Here is a 24,718-nt window from a genome sequence, read left to right as displayed (position 1 = left end):
TATTAGTGTTTAAAATATCATTTTTTACATTTTTAAAAAGCATTTTCCTATTAGGTGTAAATTTGCACATTAAGAATTTCAAATTAGTAATTTTATATTGAAACTTGTGCATTTTATATTTAATATATAACTTTTTTAGTTACTTTAACATATGCAATATTGCACATGTTAGACAAACTCTTTTAGGACATTGAATGCATTCGTTTGAAAATAAAAGTTTCTTTATTACTAATATGCTTAATTAGTATTCCGGGACACAGTTTAAAATATAAAGAAATAAATACAAAGTTTATGAGATATATCCACATCATTCTATTAAAGTGATGTGTATCGTAGTGATTTGGAGGAATACACAATCGTTATTGAATGATAGTGTAAAGATTAATTTATTTTGTCAACGAGTATATTATTATTTTGTCATGGGTCCGTTTGATCTGTAAAATATTAGTACTTTTGTTCTGTGGTACAGTGGAGGACAAGAATTTCAGATTTTGTCTTGTCATGTCTATTGACCCCCAGTTTGTCCAGTATCAAGAAGAGTTTTAAAATCAAACACCATACAATTAAAGTTGTCTTGTCCAGTATCTTATTTTTTAGCAAATGAAACGCATAAATTCATTTTTGTCCATATGACATAGTTAATAGACAATATCAAAGTTCTTAGGATGAACAACTTTTGTGGTTTCAAACTCGAGATCTCTCCTTTATCTATGTGTTTTTAGACATTATTTGTCACTTCTTTTACTTGAAGAACTATAAGAATAAATAAAAAGAAAGAAAATGTCAAAGATATTTGAACAATAAAATTAGATAAAATTACGACAACTATACATTTTTGTCATTTTTTAATATTTTCTCATATGTCTCGGGATGTGTGCATAGACTCATGAGGTGTAGTATACGTTGTCTCGAAAAAAGTTGTTTCAATTGCAGCTCTCTTAATTTTAATGTTTGTAACAAATTTATCCTTTAAACATTGTAATTACCGATTATGTGCTTTAAGTTTGTAACACGTTATAGGGTTACCGTTTTAAAGAGGTGACAATATAATCTAGGATCTTGCTATAATTTGTGTTCTAATAACACATTTTAAAAAATCCGAAAGCAATTTAGTTACATTGAAAAATATATAGTATGTGTTTGGTTTTGCGGTGGACAGAATTGATTTTGACAGAATTGAGTTTGACATAATTGATTTTAATAGAATTGAGTTTGATAGAATTGATTTATGTTTGGATATATTCATACAAAAGTGAGTTGAACAAAGAATTTGAGTGTAAAAATCAATTCTAGAATGAGAAGCTACAATTTCTAGCTTCAAGTAGAATCCATTCTGGAGGCAGAATCAATTCTACTTTTGAGGAACCAAACAAGTCAGAATCCATTCTACATGTCCAGAATCAATTCTGGCTACTCCAGAATTGAAACCAAACATACACATAATAATTGGACTTTTAAAAAGTTAAATGTACAACTTTTGAAGCTAACATTCTATGTTATGTAATTTATCATAGTATATTCATATGACAAGTGTTAGAATTTGTCTATAATCAATTAAAAATTTAAAGAACTAATTTAGTATTTAAAATGATAACAATGTAATCTGTTACGGTATAAATTTAAAAGATCAATTTCATACTTAAAAATTTTAAATATCAATCTATCATTAATTTTACACTTAAAAACTTGGGTAGTCAAGGTTACTTAGTCATCCACAACGGCTACTTCATTTACTTGAATAGTACCGTTACAATAAATAACATGGACGAAAATAAACTTACCACTAGTGTAATAAAAAAGACAAGACACAAAAGACAACCAATAGGATGATCGGCTGATCTTAACCATACATGACAGAATAGGCAAGAAAATATAATCACACAACGGTAAGGAAAGAAAGAAAATGTTTTTTTTTTTATTTAGTAAAAAAAAATTAATATAATTTTTTCATTTCATAATTTATGCTACAAAATACAAGGTAACCTTATTATTATTATTATAAAAAAATAAGACAAAAAAAAAAGTAACCTACATAATACATAAATCACGTGTTGTAGTCAGAGACAAAAGTACTACTGGAACGTTTATCATCTTTTTTAACTGTCTCCTATTGTATCCCAAAGTCCAACTATTTTCTCAAAATTTTAATTAATATTTTAAATTTCGTAGATACACGATGTTGTGTTTTTTTTTAATACTTCATGTGTATTTCCTTAAGTTTTTTTTTAACAGCAAAATATATTATTATTAATAACCGGTCTCCGTACAAGACGAACAGATTTCAGATAAAACGGAACTAAAAAACAAAAGTGCGTATTTTCTTAAGTAATTTTTGTATGGGTCTGGTTTTTTTTTTTAAGTGAATCACCATTTGCACCGCTCTAGATATATAAAAAAGAAAGATACAGAAAGAGAAGGGCGACATAAACCAAAACCTTCTCAAGCAAAAACAAAAGCAAACCAAACAAAAAAAAAACTAAAAAGACAAAAAGAAACAATAAGGAACTGACCAAACTTCCTACCCGAAGAGCGGGTATTATGAACTTGTATTCCCTTTTTTTCTTTGACTTGGACACCACTTCAGAGAAAATTGTGAATGAAAAAATATTGAAAATTATGAGTTTTTATGCCTCATATTTTTAGTTCAAAAATTTTGTATTTAGTTTTTGGGTGGCTTATTTAGTTATTAGTATATAATATGATAAAATAATTATATACTCTTGTTTTTGTGTTGAGTATATTTGCCTAATTGGTTAGGATAAGAGCTTCATATCCTTCTATACCGAAGCTCAATCTCTAGAGTCTAGACTCTGAAAAATTCAACTTTTTTTAATTTATTTTTATAAGTGGTGTTTTTTAAGGTCTCACAAAAAAGATTAAAAAATAAGATGAAAAATTGAGTAAAAATATTGTCAAATGAATGCTAAAGAGATGAAATTGTGGAAGTTAAAATTTTGTGAGTGGAAAATGAGAGCATAGAGATAAAATTGAGTGTAATAATTGTAACGGTAAAAAAATAAAAAAAATGAATGTATGTTCCCTCCGGTTTGACGTCGAAAGGAGGTGGATAGTGTAATCCTCCAAATAAACATTTTGTTCTTCCTATTGATACTTTTGAGAAGACCGCTATATGGACCAAACACCATATCATGTTTATATTTTAAGGGTATGAGATTAATCTAGGGTTGATTTTGGGGATGTATTGTTGGCTTTGAAATGAACTTCTGAATTTAGAATGAATTTGGGGAATGAATGTACTTGTGTAATAATCATATATGTATAACTATTTATTATTCTTGGGCATTGAAATTGATGGTGAGTAAAAGATGAAAAGGGCAGAATTCTCTGGAAACAAAAAAGATGATGAATGAATAAAACATTTTTAACATCTCAACAAAAAAAATTAAAATTAACATGTTTAGAAATTTAAAATAAGAATGCCAACTCGATCAAATAAAAAGACTGTCACTTGTTAGTGTCATGTCGGCACTTGACATTGTTAAGAAAAACTAACAGCGAGAACCAATTTTAGAGAGAGTATAAAATACTCCGTATTAGAATATTTAAAGAGACTAAAAACTTATGTTACCTTTTTTCTACTTCACTAACTTTTATAAATATGTCGAAGATATAATTAATGATTCTATAAGAAGGTCATGCTCTAGGTACTCAACTTTTTCATTACTATCAGCACAAAGATTTTCACAATTTTCTCTCTACTTTTTCCTTAATACCATGTTTCATAGTTAGTCTAATGATTCCAAGTTTCATACAAAGCCATTGTATCGGTTTTAAAAAATCCACTAGTAATAAACCCGTGCTATCGACATTGTTACGCTAATATTTTTTGAAGTTATACTTTGTTAATTAAAATTAAAAAAAAAATGAACAAAATAAAAGATTGTATTAAGACAAACATTTCAAACAATGAAGAAGATTTTCATTAAGTAGACATTCATTCACGAAAACGACATTCATTCACGCTTGTTCTTGCGAATCTCGATCATGTCGTCCTCTCGTCTACGGCGACCATCTTCAGCGTCGACGGCAACCTTCTAGCGGTTGCGGCGAGGATTAGGCTTGTCGTTTGGTCGAAGCGTCATCGTTTCGTTGATCAAAGAAATTTGAGAAGAATTTGAAATGACCGTGAAGGAAGTTGTAAAGCAAAGCGTTAGTAGTATTTTGGTTAGGTCTATATGGGGTTTTATAGATCTTGGATGTAACCGTTTCGTGCGTGGGGCCAAACAAAAAGTAGAGAAATTTAAGGCTTAATTAGTAAAATGATCCCTTAAAATATTTTTGGTTTCAGATTGGTCGAAAAAAAGGTCTGAATAGGTCCCTTTATAAAAAGGTCCGAATAGGTCCCTTAAAGACATCTCTGTTAATCAGTTTGGTCCTAAAAAAAGGTCTAAATAGGACCAAACTAATTAACGGATATGTCTTTAAGAGATCTATTCAGACATTTTTTTTAATGGACCTATTCAGACTTTTTTTGTTCTTTAAGAGACCAATGTGAAACCAAAAATATCTTTAAAGGAGAATTTTACTAATTAAGCCGAAATTTAATTATTGGAAAATACTAAATAGTGCCCCGAACACTAGTATGTTTAATTAGTGTCCACCCTTAATTATTTTATTGTCCGACTCATCAATATTACGCATATAACAACAATTATTCATTTCTTAGATAACAATTTTTCAGTAGTGATTGTCGCTGTACTTGGTAGGAAGGATCATGGTTGAATTTCCGTAACTACGATCGAGAGATGACTGAAATCACTTGATGCAAGAATTGACCTCGAACTAGATTAGGCGGTACAGTTAGTGAAAACAAAACAAAAAAAAATCTACATCCTTTCAAATAATTTATTATGTTCACGTGAATATAATTCAATTAATAAGAATGTTATTTTTTTTTTTTGGTACATAATAAAAATGTTATATTATAATTTGAATTGTGATTTCACAAATAGTACTCTCTCCGTCCCAAATTATAAGGGAAAATAAAAAAATCACACTTATTAAGAAAAAGTAAAACATGATAATTTGAAGTATGTTTTTGTGGGTTTTTCTTGGAATAAGTTGCATAGGAAGATGTAAAAACTATTTTTATTGGTTGTTGTTTATTGAGAAAATGAGAGAGAAGAAATTAAATGAAATTTACATTTAATTTTATGAAAATAAGGGAAAAATATTCTTGAAAATGATTTTTTTTCTTATAATTTGGGACAAAAAAAATGGATTTTTTTCCCTTATAATTTGAGACGGAGGGAGTATTTATTAGTGTAGCGTTGCATGTCTAAACAAGAGCCAAGAGGTATGGAAGTATTCACCATATTATATATGCAAGATTAAATTGTTATCCACAAGATCACAACTGATATCATAACATATCATTGCAAGATGTATAAACATGAATTCTTGAGGAATAAAGAATAGCAATGAAATTCAAATATAGATGAAGAAAAAAACCTGAGCAATTGAAGCGGAACCAAGAGGCTCAACATCAAACCTATCAAACACATCATCAATACACAGTCCAAGTTCATTCTCCAGCACAAGTTTAACAGTATGAAAAGAAGTCGTCGGAGCCTGATCACATAACGTAACAAGCCTTTTCACTCAAGCAGACGGCCGGTGCCAAATCCGGTTTCCCTATAATTTGTGCAATCTGATTGTAAAATGTAAGCCATAACAAAAAATTCAATAACAAAATTGCATGGAAAATCAATTGAACGAAATCGAGAAAACAAATAAAGTAAACAACCTTGAGAAAGAAACCACCAAGGTCAGAGCACATAGAGAAAATCTTATCAGCAGCAAGCTCGTGCTGTCTTTCCCACATTGTTTATTGCTTTTGCACATCTTTCACGAAATTGACTCGCAATTGAAGAGAGAGAGAGAGAGAGAGAGAGAGTGGGGTGGGGGGGTGGGGGGTGGGGGGGGAGGGAGACCTTGTATCTGGTGTAAGAAAATATCAATGGCACGAACCCAGAACTGAAAGGAACGTTGGAAAGGGCGAAAGTGAACGGATAGTTTTTGTTTAATGTTGTTAAGATCAACGACGATAGGAGGAGGCAGCATCACTGAACTAGATACACTACACAACAATGGCTAGTGTTTTTTCATATATGATACTAGAACGAACATTCTCGAAAGTGTGGCTCAAAAGCCACGTTGCGATTCTCACTAAATGCGTTTTCATGACCTCATAACCAGCTCCCAAACTTCTTTCTTTTCCAATTTTGGATAACTTGTTTCTTTTATTTCTCGTATGTCTATGACTCTTTTAATATCTCAAATTAGTGTATATTTTTATCAAATATTTGACGATGTAGTTATTTTGTGAACATCTATTTCACTTAGGATCAAATAAGTCCATGTCTTTTTATCAAATAATCATTGTTTTAAAATGACAGTTGACCACGTAACACTTAAATTGTGTGATGTTATTGTTCACGCGACACTTAATATTCCACATCAACGTATTTAATTCTATTAGAAAATCGATGTTAACAGAGGGCCTGTATTGAAAAACAAAGACAGGAACTCATTGTGTGTAGTTTAACTCCGATTCCACCCTAATAGGATGATCATTTGTGCATATATAGAATATGCTTTAGTAATTTTGTTCGCAATGAACACCTTGTGCTTTTGGGAGCAAACAAAGAAACAGAACAAGATATAGATCAAATAAACTAAGCTCTCTTAAGTCAAGGAAATTGCAATTAGAAGACACTTTCAGCTTCAGGTCATAAAAACAAGATGAAACCTTGCTATCAATACAGTAGTATGTGCAAAGTGAGATTGAGATTAATAGTACTATTCAAACACAACCATGCTAGACCTTGAGCCTGATTGGTCCACTTAAGCGACTATAAATAACATTGACATGAAAATCGAGTGGCGCCCCCAACATAATAAAATGCATTCAACAAGGCGTCTAGAGATCAATCACACGCGACAATTTCTGGATCCTATTCAACAAGAAATCCCCTTGCTTAATAGTTGCTTGGTATAAAGCATTCTTGGCATCAGGGCGGTTTGTTTCGAGAACGCCTGCAACTTTATCGATCTTACAATGAAGTTTTCCAGCTGCGATAAACCGTGATAGCTCCCTGAAAACAAATAAATGTAATAAGTTTGCCTTCCACAACATTCTAAGACTAAAAAGAAATACTAAATCAATAAATTGAATAAGATGCAATCACTTACACGTCAATGAAATCCACCGACACTCCAAATGCTTTTGCCATGGCTTCGATGGTCACACTCTTGTAAGATTCCAAAAACTGAGAATAGATAACAGTTCTAATCTCTCTCATGTAGTATCGGAAGTGTGAATGCAGATAGCGATCCAACTTAATTTGCTCCGTCAAGCCAGCTGAAATTAATTTCAAAATGAAACAAAACTATGAACATAGGACCAAAAAGAGTGAAATGAATTATTTGTTAGTACTTGTTTTCAAATTATAACCGCATAAGATTAACTTGTCACAAAGTGTCTCATGTGAAATCACATAAAATAAAATTACAGAGTTTCAAACAGTGTCTACTCACCAAATGCTGAGAAGAAAGACTTGTATTGACAGTCATATAAGGAGTTCAAAAACTCTGAAAGATGTGGGATTTTGCCAATCACTGTCAAGATCTCAGGAGCATCCACTACCTGATGCAAATTAGCTTAAGTTAATGCATAAGACATGCCAATAAACAGTGAACAACAGTTAAAAGAAAAGGATAAATGGCATAAAGGGGCGTGAAAAATAGATGTACCTTTTGCTTTAAGGAAACTCTATCCAATGTTATGATGCTTGTCAAAACGGTGTAAAATATAAAGGTGTCATACGGAAAAAGTTCATAGGTCGTGAAAGTTGAAATAGAATCCAAAAACAATTCGGCAGCCTTCTCAAAATTTCTAGTGGACATGCAGTAGAGGCCTTCATACACTTTCAGACGGTTCTTCCTCTCCCAATCACCACCTTCTTCAAACAAGCTGTCATAATGGTGCAAAAATTTAGAAAACCAATTCTTAAAACAAAAAATATAGCAAAGGATATAACTATAGATATGAGATTCAAATAATTACCTTTTAGCTTTGTCAATGCTTTTGGAAATGAGATCAAAATCCATGTCAAAGAAACCAAGCTGCAATGTATAGAACACCAGGTCCATCTTCTGCCCCACTGCAACAGTCTTGGTTTCTGTTACCTTGAGATGTTCCAAGGCTTTCTCCTGATACATAGAGTAGAGTGTTGACTTGATTCCAGCAGCATAAAGGAAATGAGCAATAAATTATAATAGCAATACATACCTTGTCCCCAATCCGGATGAAAAACAAGGATTTTGCCAAGTGAGCCTCACGGACTTCACTCTCGCCCAAGTTTTCCTCAGCGTCAGCAATCCTAAAATGAGACATTCACATGAACTATCATAAGCAATCCTAAAATGGGACATTCATATGAACTACCATAAGTGCTATATCTTAAAGAATTGCAATTTAAAAAAGTGCAATTGCAATGACCCGTCTGGCCCAGCCTTTGCATTTTCCGTTCTCCCAATATTGAAGGTTTTTTATTTGTAGAGTTTAGATTTCCACCTTTTCAATAAAAATATATAATTATCTTTTTTATCTTGAAAAAAGAGAGCAACAAGTCCTAAAAAAGCATGTGGGTTCTAGCAACAGAAATATCATAACCCCAGAGGCAGGCCAAATTTTATCCAACGAGAATTCTATTTCTAAGTTCTAGCAATAAGTAGATAAAATCGCTTTTGTAGATGTGGCTCTCACAGTCACAGCCAAATAGCAAACCAACAAAGAGGGTTCATTATATTATAAGACATATTCGGTCTGGTAGGACCATTGCATCCTCCTCAAGTGCACTGGACAGTGCTTATGGTGCTACTGTGTCTGCTCTCCCAGAATGAAAATGAAAGATTTTGGTAAATTTTATCTGTCAGACCAAAGGTTGGTGATTTTACAGGGAAAATTTGTTCATTCAGCTTTATCTTAATGCAAACAACACGGTAAATGATTGAAAAAAATACAATTTACATGACACTACATATTTGGAACCATTAATATGTGTCTTTACTGACCCGTTTCTTTCTTGATATTTAAATTGTCTATGAAGTAATCTTCATCTAACTCTAAGCTTTGTTCTATTTAGATGTATAGTGACTTTTCACTATATTAGATAATACTAATTTATTATATATAGGGTATATGCATAAGTTTTATATTTATAAACAAAAATTGTTTCTTCCCTTAGCCATGGTGGTTTCCATTGCATCCACAATTCAATGGGAATGTTTTAGGGATTGCTCTTATTAGTGGCACATAAGTCATTGGCAACACTAACCATATTGAATGACTTAATAGAATAACAGCATCAACAATAATAAAGTACCCCAGAGTAAGCAAGGTTAGGCCAAGCGGCAATATATAAAAACACATTCTGGTAGAAGGGATAATTTTATTTAAAAGTCCACTACTATAATGTAAATAATTTAATCATGGAAATGTTGTCCCAACAATGCCTCATTATACTCAACTTTCATATTGAATTCAACATAAGATCTACATGGCATCCCGTTGCTTACTTGCTTTCATAAAAATAATAGACTACAACTCCAATAAAATTGCTATAGATAGACAAAAATTAATTCCAGAGATTCTACGGTAGGGGAAACATAGATTCACAACTCGAAACATACTTCAATAACAGGAATTCAGCATCTTACTATTTTTAAGTATATTTCAACCTTTTCATTCAAGTATTAGTGTATTAATTTTCTTTAGGTGAACCACACAAGTAAAGAAAATTTTCCCCACCTCAGTAATGAAAGTGACGATGATGTTGCGATAATGAGTGATAATAAATTAATAATTGAAGATCGAAAACCCAGCAAAACATATAAACAAAAAAACACTTTCCAAATCCACTAGTACAATTCACATAAGCAAATCTCGTAACATATAGCTAATTGAAAAACTAAACAAATCAGTATGCTATTATACTTATATGGTAACTCTATTATTGTATTAAAAAATCGCTTTAATTTACTGCATTTTTTTTTTGACAATTTAATCTACTGCAACTAAAAATCCCAAATTCTCAATTGGGATTTTCTACACCCAACCCTAAAAATCTCGACATCAGAGAGAGAAAGGAACTTACTTTTCATCAAGCTTCTTAAGTTCATCGTCAATTTTAGCACGCATAGAGTCCAAAAGGGACTGATCCACATCCAAAACGGAATCAGCAACTAGGGTTTTGTATAACTTAACCATATCTGAGGAAAACAAAAAAAATATATATAGAAAATTAGGGTTTAGAAAGAGAGAAGAGATTGATGAAATCGAGAGGGGAAAAGAGTAAATACCATGTTCCTTAACGAAATTGAAAACATCTTCTCTGAATCGAACTTTATCAATGTCTTGAACATCGGATTGTTTGAGGAGGAAGAGCTTGTCGGCGAGAATGAGTTGTGGCTGCTGAGATTCTTCTCCTTCTGATGCCATTGATGCCGCTTACACAAACACGATGCAGAAAAATGCAAATCTAACTTAACCCTCTTTCTTTCAATCACGGTTAACACTTAACAGTGTTCAACAAGACAAAGTATATATATTTTTGGCTTAAATGCAGTTTTGGCCCCTCAAGTTTCACAATTGCTTGATTTTGGTCCCCCACATTTCAATTGCTTGATTTTAACCCTCTAAGTTTCACAATTGCTTGATTTTAGCCCTCCAAGTTTCAATTGCTCGATTTTGGCCCCCCAAGTTTACCCCATTTTGCATTTGCTAGCCTCCCGTTGACTTTTTTGACTATAAATTGCTTATGTGACATTTTTAAAAAAATTAAAAATATGTTTTAATTAAAAAAATAATAATATTTGCTTTTATAAAAATGTATTAAAAATTGTTTTTTTAATAAAAAGTTTAATAATTATTTTTTATTTAAAAAAAAGTTTACAAAGTTTTTAAAAAATAATTCATAAAATGTTTTTTTTACTTTTTTATATAACAAAATTATTTTACAAACTACATATAATAAAAAAAATTATAATTTAGTTTTTAAAAAACAATTTGTAATTTATTTATTTATTTTTAAATACTTATTTAATTTTAAAATGCCACATAACCAATTTTTAATCAAAATATTCAACGGGGGGCTAGCAAATGCAAAAGGGGGTAAACTTGGGGGGCCAAAATCGAGCAATTGAAACTTGGAGGGCTAAAATCAAGCAATTGTGAAACTTAGGGGGTTAAAATCAAGCAATTAAAATGTGGGGGGCCAAAATCAAGCAATTGTGAAACTTGGGGGGCCAAAATTGCATTTAAGCCTATATTTTTTTATCTATTTAAAATTTTAAATACAGTAAAATATATCTATTTTTTTTTTTACGGAATCAAATATCCGTTTTTGTTTTTAGTAGTTTTATGATTTTTTTTTCTAAAAAATTAGTGGCATTGAGATATCAAGGTAGTGATGGATATTTCAACGATGTTGATATTTTTAATTTTTTCGTCTTTCATCTATAGCTCATAGATGGAAGACGAAAAAAATTAAAAATATCAACATCGTTGAAATATCCAACCATCGACACTAAATGACTCATCTACCCACTACTCCCTGCAGGCTGCAGCAAGCAAGTGATGATGGTTTTTGCAAGCTAAACGGTCTGAAATAATAGAATGATACGGATATTGAGGTAGACCAGACAAAGTGAGACCATTATATCAACTTTCAACAAATTAAATCTTGTTAAAGCAACCCAAAAATCAATTGAACATCAAATCGAGGGATGGTCACACACACACACTTTAATTTGTATATACTTGATTTAGAGGTCATTTTCGTCCCGTGTCTCAAACAAATAAATAGGGTGTATGTTAGTTTTCTTGTGGCTGTCCTAATAATCTATAGGATTTATTCATTTTTCTCTGGGTTGACCCCATAGACAAGGACAAATCCAGAAATTAAACTTAGGGGGTGCCAAATATAAAAGTATAATTTAGTAAAGAAAGAAATAAGTTTTCAAAACATAACATATAGAAATAATTTTAAGATAAATCTAAAGTTAATTTTGTGATTCTTCATTTTATGGGCACTATTTTTTAAGTCGAATATTTTGGTCACTCTATTTACATATTTACTATAATATTAGGGGGGTGTATTGGATTGGGATTTCATGAGACAATTTTGGCAAAAAAAGTCTTGATGATTTTATGAGATTTTGTTGGACTATATTGATTTTGTGAGATTTTAAAGACTTTTTTACAGAGACTTTTTTACAATCAAGATTTTTAACACATGATTTGAATGGATTTTGAGAGATTTTTTTCAAAAAACTTTTTACAATCAAGATTTCATAATACTTTATATATTAAGAAACTTTTGTATATTAGGCAAATTTTAAAAGAATCAATAAATTTTAATAAAAGAAATTATATTTTTTTGGGAATCCAAATTTTTAAACAAAAAAAAAGCCTTACATTTTTTTCACGTATATGTTTCTAATCACAAATAAAAACCATTATCACCATTGATGGGAAAAGAAGCAGATGAAGGTAACGAAAAAAAAAATTGCCGTAAAAAGTTGTATTGAATCAAAAGTTTATAAAAAAGATGTAGAATTTGTTAAAATATTTTTTTGCAAAAAAACATATTTGATAGAAGAAGAAGAAGAAGAAGAAGAAGAAGAAGAAGAAGAAGAAGAAGAAGAAGAAGAAGAAGAAGAAGAAGAAGAAGAAGAAGAAGAAGAAGAAGAAGAAGAACTGATATAATGATGATGAAAGTAAAAAATCTTGGAGAGTTTGAAAAAGTCTCAAGTCTTTTGGTGAGATTCTTGAACAAGTGAACAAAGAAAAGAAGAAGGAGTGCAGTGATGATGAACTATGAAAAAATAAAGAAAAAAAAATTTGATACAGTGATGATGAAAATAAAAAGTCTTGGAGATTTCAAAAAAGTCTCAAGGCTTTTGGTGAGATTGTTGAAAAAGTCTATCAAGTGTATTTTCAACTAAAAAGTCTCTCAAAATCCATTCCATAGAAGAATCCATCAAAATCGGTAGACTTTTGAATACCAGTAGACATTTTAAAAGTAGTACCAAATCTCAATTGAATACCAACGGATTTTATTGCCCTGAAAAAAAAATCATGTTTGTCTTAATTGAATACCACAAGATTTATTTAACTTTTGTAAAAGTCTTGATTGAATACCTCAAGATTTTTTTGTCATAAAAAAGTCTTTTAAAATCCCATGAAATCTCAATCCAATACACCCTCCTTAGTTTCAATTCACGTATTTTGTCATAAAAAGTGCAACTTTTTGCGTAAAATAAAGTGATTTTTTGTTTAAAAAACATATTTTTCCATTAAATTCAATATTGGAGCAATATAAATCACCTTTTTTTGTAGAAAAAAAATACCATTTTTTGGAGGGAAACATTTATTGAGATCAAATTTACAAAGTATAAATAGAGCTTAAAAAGTTGAATTATAGAATGGGAAAATATTTTCGTGAATCAAAAATGAAATTAAACTAATAATATAATAACATTACTAGTATAAAAAACTATTTAAAAAAACAATAAGGAGAGACCATGGTTTCTGCCGGTCTCCCTACTAGCTCTGCCCATAAAGATCTACCTGGCCTCGCCAATCTATGGATTGTACATATTTTGTATTCAAGCTTCTCTAGCAGGTCGCCTCTTATAATTGAGTGTAATGTTTTTAATAGTAACAATTTGTAGAAAAAAGGATTTTTAAAATCATAAAAAAAAAAATAATATTATTTAAATGAAAGTAACAACAAAGTTTCGTTGCTTCCTGAAATAACAGGAACTACAGGTTGGTTGACGAACTCCATTCGTGGGATTTACAGAATAACTCCCTTTGTGTAACACCACGTCGGCGGATACAAAGAAATTCTAATTTGCTGGAGTTGCTCTTATGCCTCAAATTAAATTTTGGATCTTGTTAACATGTGCATATAGGACACATGATAAGGTATCTTAATATAAAAATTTAACATTTAATGATACAAGACATTTAATGCTTGAAAAGTTAAAATGCATAAATTCTAAGACATAATTTCTATTTTTACTACCTTAACATGTGCCATATATGCACATGTTAACATTCTCCTTAAATTTTAGATGAGAAAATGAGTATATTTAGTGTTGTATCAATTCTCACCAATCTTGATTACTCAAAAAAGTTACACAAAATTTGACTATAATTATGTTTACATAATGGTTCCAAGGTGAGTTTATTAGATAAATTCTCTCCCGCATTTGTATATATCCAATGTTTTAGCATAACCCAGAGAATTCTTCAATATCTCAAAGTCATGAGCGAAACCTAGTAAGTTATGTTATCATCATTCATCGGTAACAATAACAATCAAACCACCATAATCTTTATTTATCGCTACACTAAGCTCAATTTTCCTATTATTTGTGTCATTGTTGTTGCGGCAACACTAACGAGGTCAGATTTGGGCGTCGAACTACAAGTAAGGAGCTGGACACTATAATCCTCCTAATAAACATTTTGTTCTTCCTATTAATACTTTTGAGAAGACCGCTATATGGACATCATATTTTCTTCTTCTAAGGGTATGATATTAATTTGATATTTACTTTTTTCGCCTGGGAAGCTCTATCATTTTTATGATACGGTTAGAAGTCCCACATTGATTAGAGATATGGTAAAGATAGTCTTTATAAATGTAGTACAAACCTCAACTCTCAAGCTAGCTTTTGTGGTTGAGTATAGGCCTCTCAAATTCTAATATGGTATCAGAGCCTATCCTAGATCCATTTGTTGTTTGTTGTGGAGACCTCCCATATTTGGGCGCCACCCGTTGTTGTTGATTTCACGTTCCAGCTTGTTCAGTTCTGGACGTGAGGGAGTGTGTTAGAAGGTCCCACATTGGCTAGAGATATGGTAAAAATAGCCTTTATAAGTGTAGTGCAAACCTCAACTCTCAGGCTAGCTTTTGTGGTTGAGTATAAGTCTCTCAAATTCTAATAAATACAAACACTTTTTGCACTATAAGTAGTGAGTGACAATGTTTTTAACTCAAATCCAATATATGCACCTCTAAAATGGAAAAAAAAATCATAAAAAAGGAGTCTACATTCTAGAAATCGAACCCTCAATAGTGTGCTATCTAGAAACTGAACTCAACCGCAGTTTGCTATTTAGAAAGCGAAATCTTATTTCCATTATTTATTTATTTCATTCATTTTTTTTGGGGGGGGGAGTAGACATTGCATTTGAGTATAAAATATTGTCACTCGCTATGTATAGTGTGAACAGTGCTCGCTTTCGTTATTTAGAGTGAGAACTCAGTTTACACTTTAACTAGTATACCTTATAAAATTGTGGCCACTATCTTATATCATATTTTAATTTGTCATTGGAGCGGTTGTGACATTATCGACCAATCACACACACCGTAAATATAGCTATACTGAATTGTTAATTTATTTGATATATTTGATATGAAATTTACATTTATACTTGCAATAGACATGTATTAAGGCTACAAGAGTTGATAAGTTTGACAGAAAATAGAATATTACGTGAATGAATGGTTCCCACTTTAACTTGCGAATTGTGTTTCATTTAAAGTTATGTCATGGGAGATGAGAGAATGGTGAAGACGACAAAAAAATTGATTTTTATAAGAGGGGTAAATTTAAAATATCACGGGGCGCGCATGTATGATGAGGGGTGCAAGAAGAAAAACTCTATTAATTTAAGGATGGATTTGGGAATGCATTGTTGGGTTTGAAATGAATTTAGAATGAATTTGGTGAATGAATTACTTGAGTGATATTTTCTGCCATTAAAATTGATGGTGAGTAAAAGATGAAGGGACAGAATTCCCAGGAAACAAAAAAGATGAGATGATGAATAAAACACTTTTAACATCTCAACAAAAAAAATTAAAATTAACACGTTTGGAAATTTAAAATAAGAATGCCAACTCAAATAAAAGAACCACCACTTGTTAGTATTCTATTTTTTTAACTAGGAGCATAATGACATCAAATAATTTATGAGAGCATCATGATATAGTACCTATTAGATACTTATGATACTTATTAAGTACTAGCATTTGAGTACCATCCATTTGAGTACCTATTAGGTATTATTTCTAAAATAAGAATCATCTCTCTCCTCTTGAACCCACCTTATTTTTCATTAAAATATTCTTTTCATTGGTCCACTTTATTTTATATATTCAATTTGAATTAATGGTACAAAAACACAATTTTTTTTGTACATCACAAAAACACAATTTTTGAATTGGCATGCCTCTAAAAAAATTTAATGCCAACCATATTGACGTTGGTGCAATATTCGGTAAATAGAACCCAATATAATATGGGGTATTATTTAGCCGATGATATTTATCCACAATAGGCTACACATGTCAAGACAATTATAATGCCACAAGGAGATAAAAGAAAATTGTTTGCCCAACATCAAAAAGCAGCAAGAAAGGATTATCAAAAAAAAAAAAGCAAGAAAGGACGTGGAGCGTGCATTTAGAGTGCTTCAATCTCGATTCGCAATTGTATGTGGCCCGGTGCGTTATTGGCATATGGATACAATTAAACATATATTATATGCATGCATTATATTGCATAACATGATTGTGGAAGACGGACGACACACGTATGCTGGTCATTTTAATTATTCTTATGATCAGTCTCCAACAATGATGTTTCAACAAGTGACACACATAATGGTCCTCATCCAAATCTCGCACCATACCTTCAAAGAAGAGCACAAATTCAAGATAGGCGAGCTCATCTTCAACTTCAACATGATCTTGTCGAGCATATTTGGCAACGTTTTGGGCATGATGATCAACAAAATTAATTATTTTTAAAATTATGTAATGTTATTTTAAATTATTTTTTAATTATGTAATTCTTAAAATTTGGCAATATTATTTTAAATTAAATTTTGAATTTTAATTATTTTTTGAATTATAAAAAAAATAGTACATATTAATTTTGTAATTTTATCATTCAATCAATTTATATTATAAAATATATAATTAAATAATAAGTTATTGTAATGATGTGAAATTATTGATGAGACCCATTTTAGAACTTTTTAAGAAGTGCTCCATTGGAGGGGTTGAGTACCTATTAGGTACTATTATTAAAAAATAAGATCATCTCCAATGGTAGTACCTATTAGGTACTTATATAAGTACTTATTAGGTACTGCCATTGAAGCAAAACTCATTGAGTACCTAATAGGTATCCTCTCTCTCCTCATTATAATATATTTTTGTGGGACCTACTTATAAAAATGTAGTATTATTGATGAGATATAGAGTTATTAGTGAGACCGATTTAGAACTTTTTAAGAGGTGCTGCGTTGGAGGGATTGAGTACTTATTATGTACTATTATTAAAAAATAATAAATGATTGATGTGTACACGTGGAACCCAGTTAAATACTCAAACTTGGGAAGCTCCATTGTGTGTCCATGTGGAACCCTTTTAAGTACTCAAAGTTGGAGTGTTCCATTCTGAATGCTCCAAGTGATTCCAACTATGTTGGTGTCCTCGTAGACCACAGCATATAGTGCTTACTTTTCATCAAGCTTCTTAAGTTCATCATCAATTATTTCATCAAGCTTCTTAAGTTCGTCAATTTTAGCACGTATGGTGTCAAAAAGGGCTCAATCCAAAAAAGGGTCTTCAGTTGAAGTTAAATCCACCAGATGGGACTGAAGCCATGAAACCAGATTGATCATCGCCAGAAGGTAGTATCATCTCATTCTCATCTTCTTCCAACCAGAATGTTTCAAGAAGTTTAACAGCCATCTCATATATTCCAGTGTTGTCATGATTCTGCAGGTTTTCAATCTTCTCCAATCCCTCTGAATCCTCTATCATCTCGGCATACAAGTTGGAATCTACAGAGTTACCCAACCTCTTCTCTGCTTCTCCAACATTCAGAATATTCTCTAGGCTCTCTAAACAGATAGTGACGATTCTTGGATCGGGGCAAACAAGCAGATCACATAGTGGTTTTATGCAACCCTGACCCACCAAATACCTTGTAATCCCAATAGAGAAGTGAATATCATAAATTCTGAAAGTTAGAATTTTGAAAAATATACATTAAAGAAAAGTGAAAACACATACTTGATCTGCTCATTAATTCCACCAGATGTGGCATTTGATATTGCCCAAGCAGCTTCTTTTTTAATCTCAAACTCTGCATTTTGAAGAAGACTAACAAGTGGAGCAATAAGACCAGCTTCAATAACAGCCTGCATATGTAAAATATCGGCTTTTAAACAAAAAAATTTTAAAAATTTTTACCAAAAAATATAAACTCATTTCATATCTCAAATTAGAAAATATAAATAGTCAACGCCCTATTTCTAGCACGACAAATGCCTCCATTTAGTGGTGTAGTTGTGAAGTAATAATCGTACTTCACCAACATCCAAGAGCTAGATTTGCCTCAATCGTTTAACTCTCGCCTTCAACCTTGTTCAAGTTAGCTTCTTCTGCTATTTTAAGAGTTCGCATCATTTACTAAAATAGTCATCTAATTAATGCCTATTCTAGCAAAACCGCCCATCAGAGCCATCATTAACCATTGGTTGTTAAGGTGTATTCTCAAAATACCTATATCTAAAGCCGTGGCGCGATAGGCGTGTCAGTCCACTATTAGTAATTTCATGAGCTAGCTGAGACCTCATGTTCTTATGATTATGAGACAACACAATAGCAAAACTCAATGGCACCTTACATTATATTTAATATAATCTTCTCTATTACTTGAAGCTAGACTGGAAATAAAGATTGCATAGGTGGGGTTGAGACTAATTTACTAATAACTTCGCTGGTGTGCCCCAAGATATCTCCATCATAAGTACTTGTATGTGTTTCTACTTATGTGTGTTACAAGTCTTACAATTAGAGGAACAAAAACAATAAGCCATTATAAAAGTTAAATTTCTTCGTGGAGTAATAAATCTCAGTAAGTAATTATTATGTATGCATATTCTACTCAAGTAGACAACAAATCCCAAAAATTTGTTTTGTGTAAAAACATAGACATTGACAAAGAAATTAGGACTTCCTGGCTTACCTGTATTTGTTCCTGAGTTCCAGCTGTAATGTTTGATATAGTCCAACAAACTTCTTTCTTGATGCTTTTTTTATGAATGTGTGTCAATAAGCTCAAAAGGCAAGGGAGCACACCATGATTGATCATCAACTAACAAGAAAAAACCCAACACAACAAAGAAAATCAATACAAAATCAGAAAAGAAATAGGTTTTGGACAAAAAAATGAAGACTGAAAACTGCAACTATGTCCCTTTTGATAGTATAAATATTTCCTAGGTGTAGATTATTTATTTGGGCTTTTTAGGTTACTTTATAGTGGGCTCAGCCCATTTCTTTATTTGGCCCGCACCAAATAGTTACATCCAAAATCTATAAAATCCCATAGACCTAACCAAACTACAATTAACGCTTTGCTTTACAAATTCCTTCGCGGTCATTTCAAATTCTTCTCAAATTTCTTTGATCATCAACCAACAAAACGATGACGCTTCGACCAAATGACTTAAACGATGATTCTTCTTAAAAAAAAATATTTTTTTGACTTAAAAAAATAAAAAATTTCTTAAGATTATTAATTTTAAATATAAAATCAAATTTTCAATAAAAAAAATAAAATAAAATCTCATGATATGATAACGATATTTCAATCTAAAATAAATTTTATAAATAAGTCAATCTAAAATATTTGATTTGAAAATATATACGTAGCCCGAATAAAATTTAAATTCAATCAATATCTAAATTCAAAAATCAAATCCAAATACCTATATTCGAGTCTTGAATCTGTAGGAGATCCTGGTTTAAGTTTCGCAGGTGTCTTTAAAGAGAAATAATGTAAATATTTTTGCAAACGTTGTTTGAGTATTAAAATCTTTACTGCCTTAAATTTGAGAACCATCATCTCTCTCTAAAAAAATTTCTCATAAAAAAACAACACCCTAAGTCATTGATGTCCACCGGTTAATTAGTTAGTTAAAAATCATAGACTTTGATAGGAACACTCGAATTTACACATATATGAAACATATATGTAGCAAGGCTAATGCCTAATATATGAGACCATTTATACAGGGTTTGCTTCTTTTTTCGGTTACCATGATCATCATTTTTTTGAAAAATTATATATTATGTCACCAACTATTTATTCAATAAAATGAAAATACAAAGTATGTAGCTCACAAAGTATATAGCTACCTGATTTTGTTTTAGGTTTAAATTTCACTGGCTACAATGTAATACAAAAAAAAAAGTAAAAAGAAAATTGTACATTAATACTATTAATATACACTCTTTTGAATAAAATCAAAGTTCTAAATATTTCTTGGAACATATAAATTTAGTAATCAAACTTAAAATTTAATACAATTTAGTAAGTTTGGTGATTTTCATTAGCCTTGCATAAGCATGTGTTGGTCTTCTCTAATCTAATTTTTTTGGTTTTCTTAACCAGTGTCCCGGAAGCACCTATTAGCGTAACTTTTTTTTAGTAGTAATCAAACTTAGAATTCTATACTCCAAGATTTATAACACTCACACATAACAAAATGAAGTATACCACATTATATAACTTATCACACAACAAAAAACATGATAAACTTTTATTTAATTTAGCACCAGAAAAATACATTACAATAGAATATACTACTATAATATATAATATAAGGAAAATGATATTTTGACACAAATATCATTACACAGTACATACATAATGATATTTGTGTCAAAATATCATTCCTCTATATATAATTCCCCTGAACCAGCATACATAATCGATGGATCAGTGATAAAAGCTAGTATCATCTTGATAATTGGAAGTACCCCAGAAGCCATTAACATCTTGACCTTGTTGATCACAAATGTCCCATTGTTGATTGTAGGATTGAACACTACTACCTTCTAAATGCATATCAGGCCACTGATATTCATAAACAGAATTCACAGATGAATTACAACTAGTAGTGTTATTATTATTATTATTCCACTCTCCACTTTCAGCACCATTTGATGAACTCCAAACACCACCATCATTATTGTTTCCCATTAATACTCCACAATTAGGATCTAGAATATTATCATCACTAGTTACATTAATATTATTATTAATATTATTCTCATGTTCTGGACTAACAAGTATGCCACTTTCAAACATGTAACTTAGTTTAATAATTTCATCATCTAACCATTCAAAAGGTTCCAAAGGGTCAACTAATTCATTCATGTTAGGACATGATGAATTAGTTGTATCATAATTATTAGTATTATAACCTTGTAGTAGTTCTTCTCCACTAGAAGCATTTGCTTTTCTTTTATGTAGTGTTGGTAATTGAACTTGATGAAGTAACTCTTTGTTGGTGTTGTTTTGATCTTGCTTTGGTGCATGTTGAGCTGTTCTATTAGCTCTTCTTCTGTTAGAAGCAGCTAGGTTAACAGCAGCTATGTCAATTGGTGGAAGTGATTCATTTAATGACTTCATGAAGCAGTAAATTTTTCTCCTTAAATGTGAGTTCCAATAGTTTTTTATCTCATTATCTGTACGTCCTGGTAAATGTCCTGCTATTACTGACCACCTATAACCATGACAATTAATTTCACTAAATAAGTAGTAAAAATACATAAAAGCAAACTAAAGAACAGTTGCAATGTATACCTTTTTTGTAGGTGTTAACCCTATTGTTTCAGGGAAAATAGGGTTCTGGTAATTTAGAATTCGGTCACGAGGTAAGTTTCTAAAAAAATAGTTTGAAATAGCTTATTTTTTAGCTTGTGCAAAATAACTTATGCAAATCAATAAGTTTTTATGTTAATTTATAAGTTCCCACTAACAAAAACTGTAATTTTATAAGAATTTTTTTCATAAAATACCTTGACAAACTTATAATAATAATATATAAAAACTTATTTACATAAGTTGTTTTGCATAAGTTTAAAAATAAACTATTTCGAATGGTCCTATGTCTATATAGTAATACTGTACTAATGTGACAATATAATTACTTGGTTAAATAAAGATACTACTATATTATTTGTACTTTTTTTTTATTTTTATATTAACCCTATGGTTTTTAAGGGAAGCACGTCCCAATAATCCATAGTTCGGTTGCAAGATAAGTAAAATCAATTAAAAAATTATTTTTATTATGAATTAGGAATTGAAATCGAATTCTCCCAAATAATCCGTCCTAACAGAAGTTTATTAACCACTTCAGTTCAATGGTTATTTTTACTTTTATTTGGTCTTGGCGGTGAAATGACCAAAGAATGGTCTCTCTTGTTCTGCAGCCAATTAATGTCTTTTTGTGTGAGACATTATTGTCGGCAACTAAGGATTCATCAACAGTTTTAACATTTATATATACTAAAATGGTTTCACAAACTTAACAAGGTTTACAAATTGAATCTTGCACACATATGATTAGAAAAGGTTCATGCTGTTCATATCTTCATGCTTGTTTATACATTTAATTGGATCTTATAGAAGATTATCTATGTTAATCTGCTATCATTAATTACCAAACATCTACTGTAGCAAATTGGAAACTTCATGTTCAACTTAGCATATATATGGTATGGATTAATTGCAATGAGCAATAAATATGTACTATCAATCAATTTCTTGATTATTTTGATGATTTTACCAAAATTGATATACTTGATTAAAATAAGTAATCAATTTTTTTTTTTTTTTATGTTTGAGGAGGGAAGAACCCTACCTGTTACCAAGAACAGCATGCAACTTGACAATGATCTCTTCCTCCTGAGGAGTGATGTTACCTCTCTTCACATCTGATCTCAAGTAGTTTATCCATCTCAGTCTACAACTCTTTCCACATCTCAACAAACCTAATATTTCATTTTCATAATAGTACTCAGATCAGACACAATTCAATAACATATATAAATAAACATCATCAAAATCACTAACCATATCGCGGTTCGATCCCCCACAACTGTGATCGGGAGGGGGCTGAAACCACTTAATATCAGAATTGACCCCTGAACCAGATTAAACTGGTGGTGAAAGCAAAAAAAAAAAAATATATATATATCATTAACCATATTATATGTGTATATATACCTGCATTCTTTGGCAAGGATCTCCATGATCCTTCACCATTTTCTTGAATATAATCAGTTAAGATCTTATCTTCTTCAGCAGTCCACCTTCCTTTCTTCAAACCAATCTTCTCACAACAAGGAGCTCTTCCCATTGATGATTAACAACAAAATAACAAATAAAAATTACACACAAAAGAAACAAAGAAAGAAAGAAAACACTAGTAGCTACTATTACTACTAGTGTTTAGTGCTCACACATGCACACTAGGACAGGTGGAATGGTTAAGACAGAAATTAAGTAACATTGAAAAGGGCTTGCAATTGCATGGGGCTTCATATACTCACTCACTGTAGCTATATATATATATATATATAAAAAAAAAAATCAATGGGACCAATGATTTTGACATTTGAAACAAACTGTTTTACTTAGTTAAACTACCTGTAGCAGTAGCAGTACATTTAAGTATGTAACTTAGGTTGAATTTTGTCAGAAATATTTTTTGGAAGTGGTGAGAGTACAATTTTGTCAGAAATTATAACATTTTTTAATCTGTTACTGTAGTTACTCGGATCTCTATAAGTGTTTTCCACCACAAATTCAACTTATAAAACACAAAAATTGTTAGGTACTATTTGGATCATATAGGCTAGGATCTGCATTTACTCTACCAGATCAGTAATAAATGGGATCATTCTCTGCACATACATTAAACCTACTTTAATTTCAATTTTTACCTAACATATACTATAGTACTATATGGTTTCATTGGTATGGTACTTTTTTTAATTTATTTTTTATGTGAATATAATTGGTATAATTTATTTGTTCAATTGTATGATAAGACTAGTAATAAATAAGTGAGTTCAGATTCAGAACAAATTGTTTCCTGAGCATTGCTATACTTAGCGAAGGAATGTATCCCGAATGGAAATTGGCCAATGAAAAATAAGCATAGTGCAGAATTCATGGGAATTAATTAAATAGATGGAAAAGTCAAAAACAAGTGGCTGGACAGAATGCAGTTCGGGAGGAATTCGGGTGAATTTCTTTTGTGATAACTAGCATCCTCCTTGTTTCCTATTGTGCAAGTTGATGATTACAGCGTCCTATTGTAACAGCAGAAAATCCAGATCCGATGATTACACTAGTTGACATTTTGATGTGAAGGGGTCATTGTTGTTTGTGTTTGATTGAGATGTGGCAGAGATTCCTAGTCTTAGAATAAAAAAGGAAGAAAAACTGAGACAACTAATGGCCAAAAATTAAGAATATTATATAGCTAGTTCACACTTCAACTATCATAGGTAATGTAGCATATCACAAGAACAAAATCAATTAGTGAATTATTGTCATATATCATGTCATGATGACTAAGAATATTAGTTAATATTGATGTTTTCCCTGAATTTGTCAAGGTTGCTTTTGTTGCCTAGGTTGGACCGTTGGAGGATTCATCTGTTTCACAATTGATTGATGATGAGTTTTTACTGTTGCAGTTGTTGTTTGAGTTTAGTTTAGTTTATT

At 31.0% G+C, this 24,718-nt stretch overlaps 3 protein-coding genes across 3 annotated transcripts; all 3 read right to left on the bottom strand.

The window, feature by feature from the left end:
* Nucleotides 1-6,685: 6,685 nt before the first annotated feature.
* LOC123882069 (26S proteasome non-ATPase regulatory subunit 6 homolog) lies at nt 6,686-10,612 on the bottom strand. Its single transcript, XM_045930856.1, has 8 exons — nt 10,387-10,612; nt 10,182-10,296; nt 8,315-8,405; nt 8,090-8,235; nt 7,777-7,996; nt 7,561-7,669; nt 7,216-7,384; nt 6,686-7,118 (listed from the first exon to the last, which is right to left on the bottom strand). The coding sequence occupies exons 1-8, from the start codon at nt 10,523-10,525 to the stop codon at nt 6,944-6,946; spliced, it is 1,164 nt and encodes a 387-aa protein (XP_045786812.1). The 5' UTR covers nt 10,526-10,612; the 3' UTR covers nt 6,686-6,943.
* Nucleotides 10,613-17,745: 7,133 nt separating this feature from the next.
* Nucleotides 17,746-19,279, bottom strand: LOC123922248 (importin subunit alpha-1-like). Its single transcript, XM_045974982.1, has 3 exons — nt 19,154-19,279; nt 18,196-18,323; nt 17,746-18,106 (listed from the first exon to the last, which is right to left on the bottom strand). The coding sequence occupies exons 1-3, from the start codon at nt 19,277-19,279 to the stop codon at nt 17,746-17,748; spliced, it is 615 nt and encodes a 204-aa protein (XP_045830938.1).
* A 1,423-nt stretch (nt 19,280-20,702) lies between these two features.
* Nucleotides 20,703-23,516, bottom strand: LOC123882067 (transcription factor MYB111-like). The gene is made up of 3 exons (XM_045930855.1): nt 23,210-23,516; nt 22,845-22,974; nt 20,703-21,701 (listed from the first exon to the last, which is right to left on the bottom strand). The coding sequence occupies exons 1-3, from the start codon at nt 23,340-23,342 to the stop codon at nt 20,912-20,914; spliced, it is 1,053 nt and encodes a 350-aa protein (XP_045786811.1). The 5' UTR covers nt 23,343-23,516; the 3' UTR covers nt 20,703-20,911.
* Between the last annotated feature and the right edge of the window lie 1,202 nt (nt 23,517-24,718).

Source organism: Trifolium pratense, linkage group LG4 (genome assembly GCF_020283565.1).
Source record: "Trifolium pratense cultivar HEN17-A07 linkage group LG4, ARS_RC_1.1, whole genome shotgun sequence".
Taxonomy (NCBI): Eukaryota; Viridiplantae; Streptophyta; class Magnoliopsida; order Fabales; family Fabaceae; genus Trifolium; species Trifolium pratense.
Note: the sequence above shows the minus strand (reverse complement) of the source record. Positions and strands in the feature narration are given on the sequence as shown.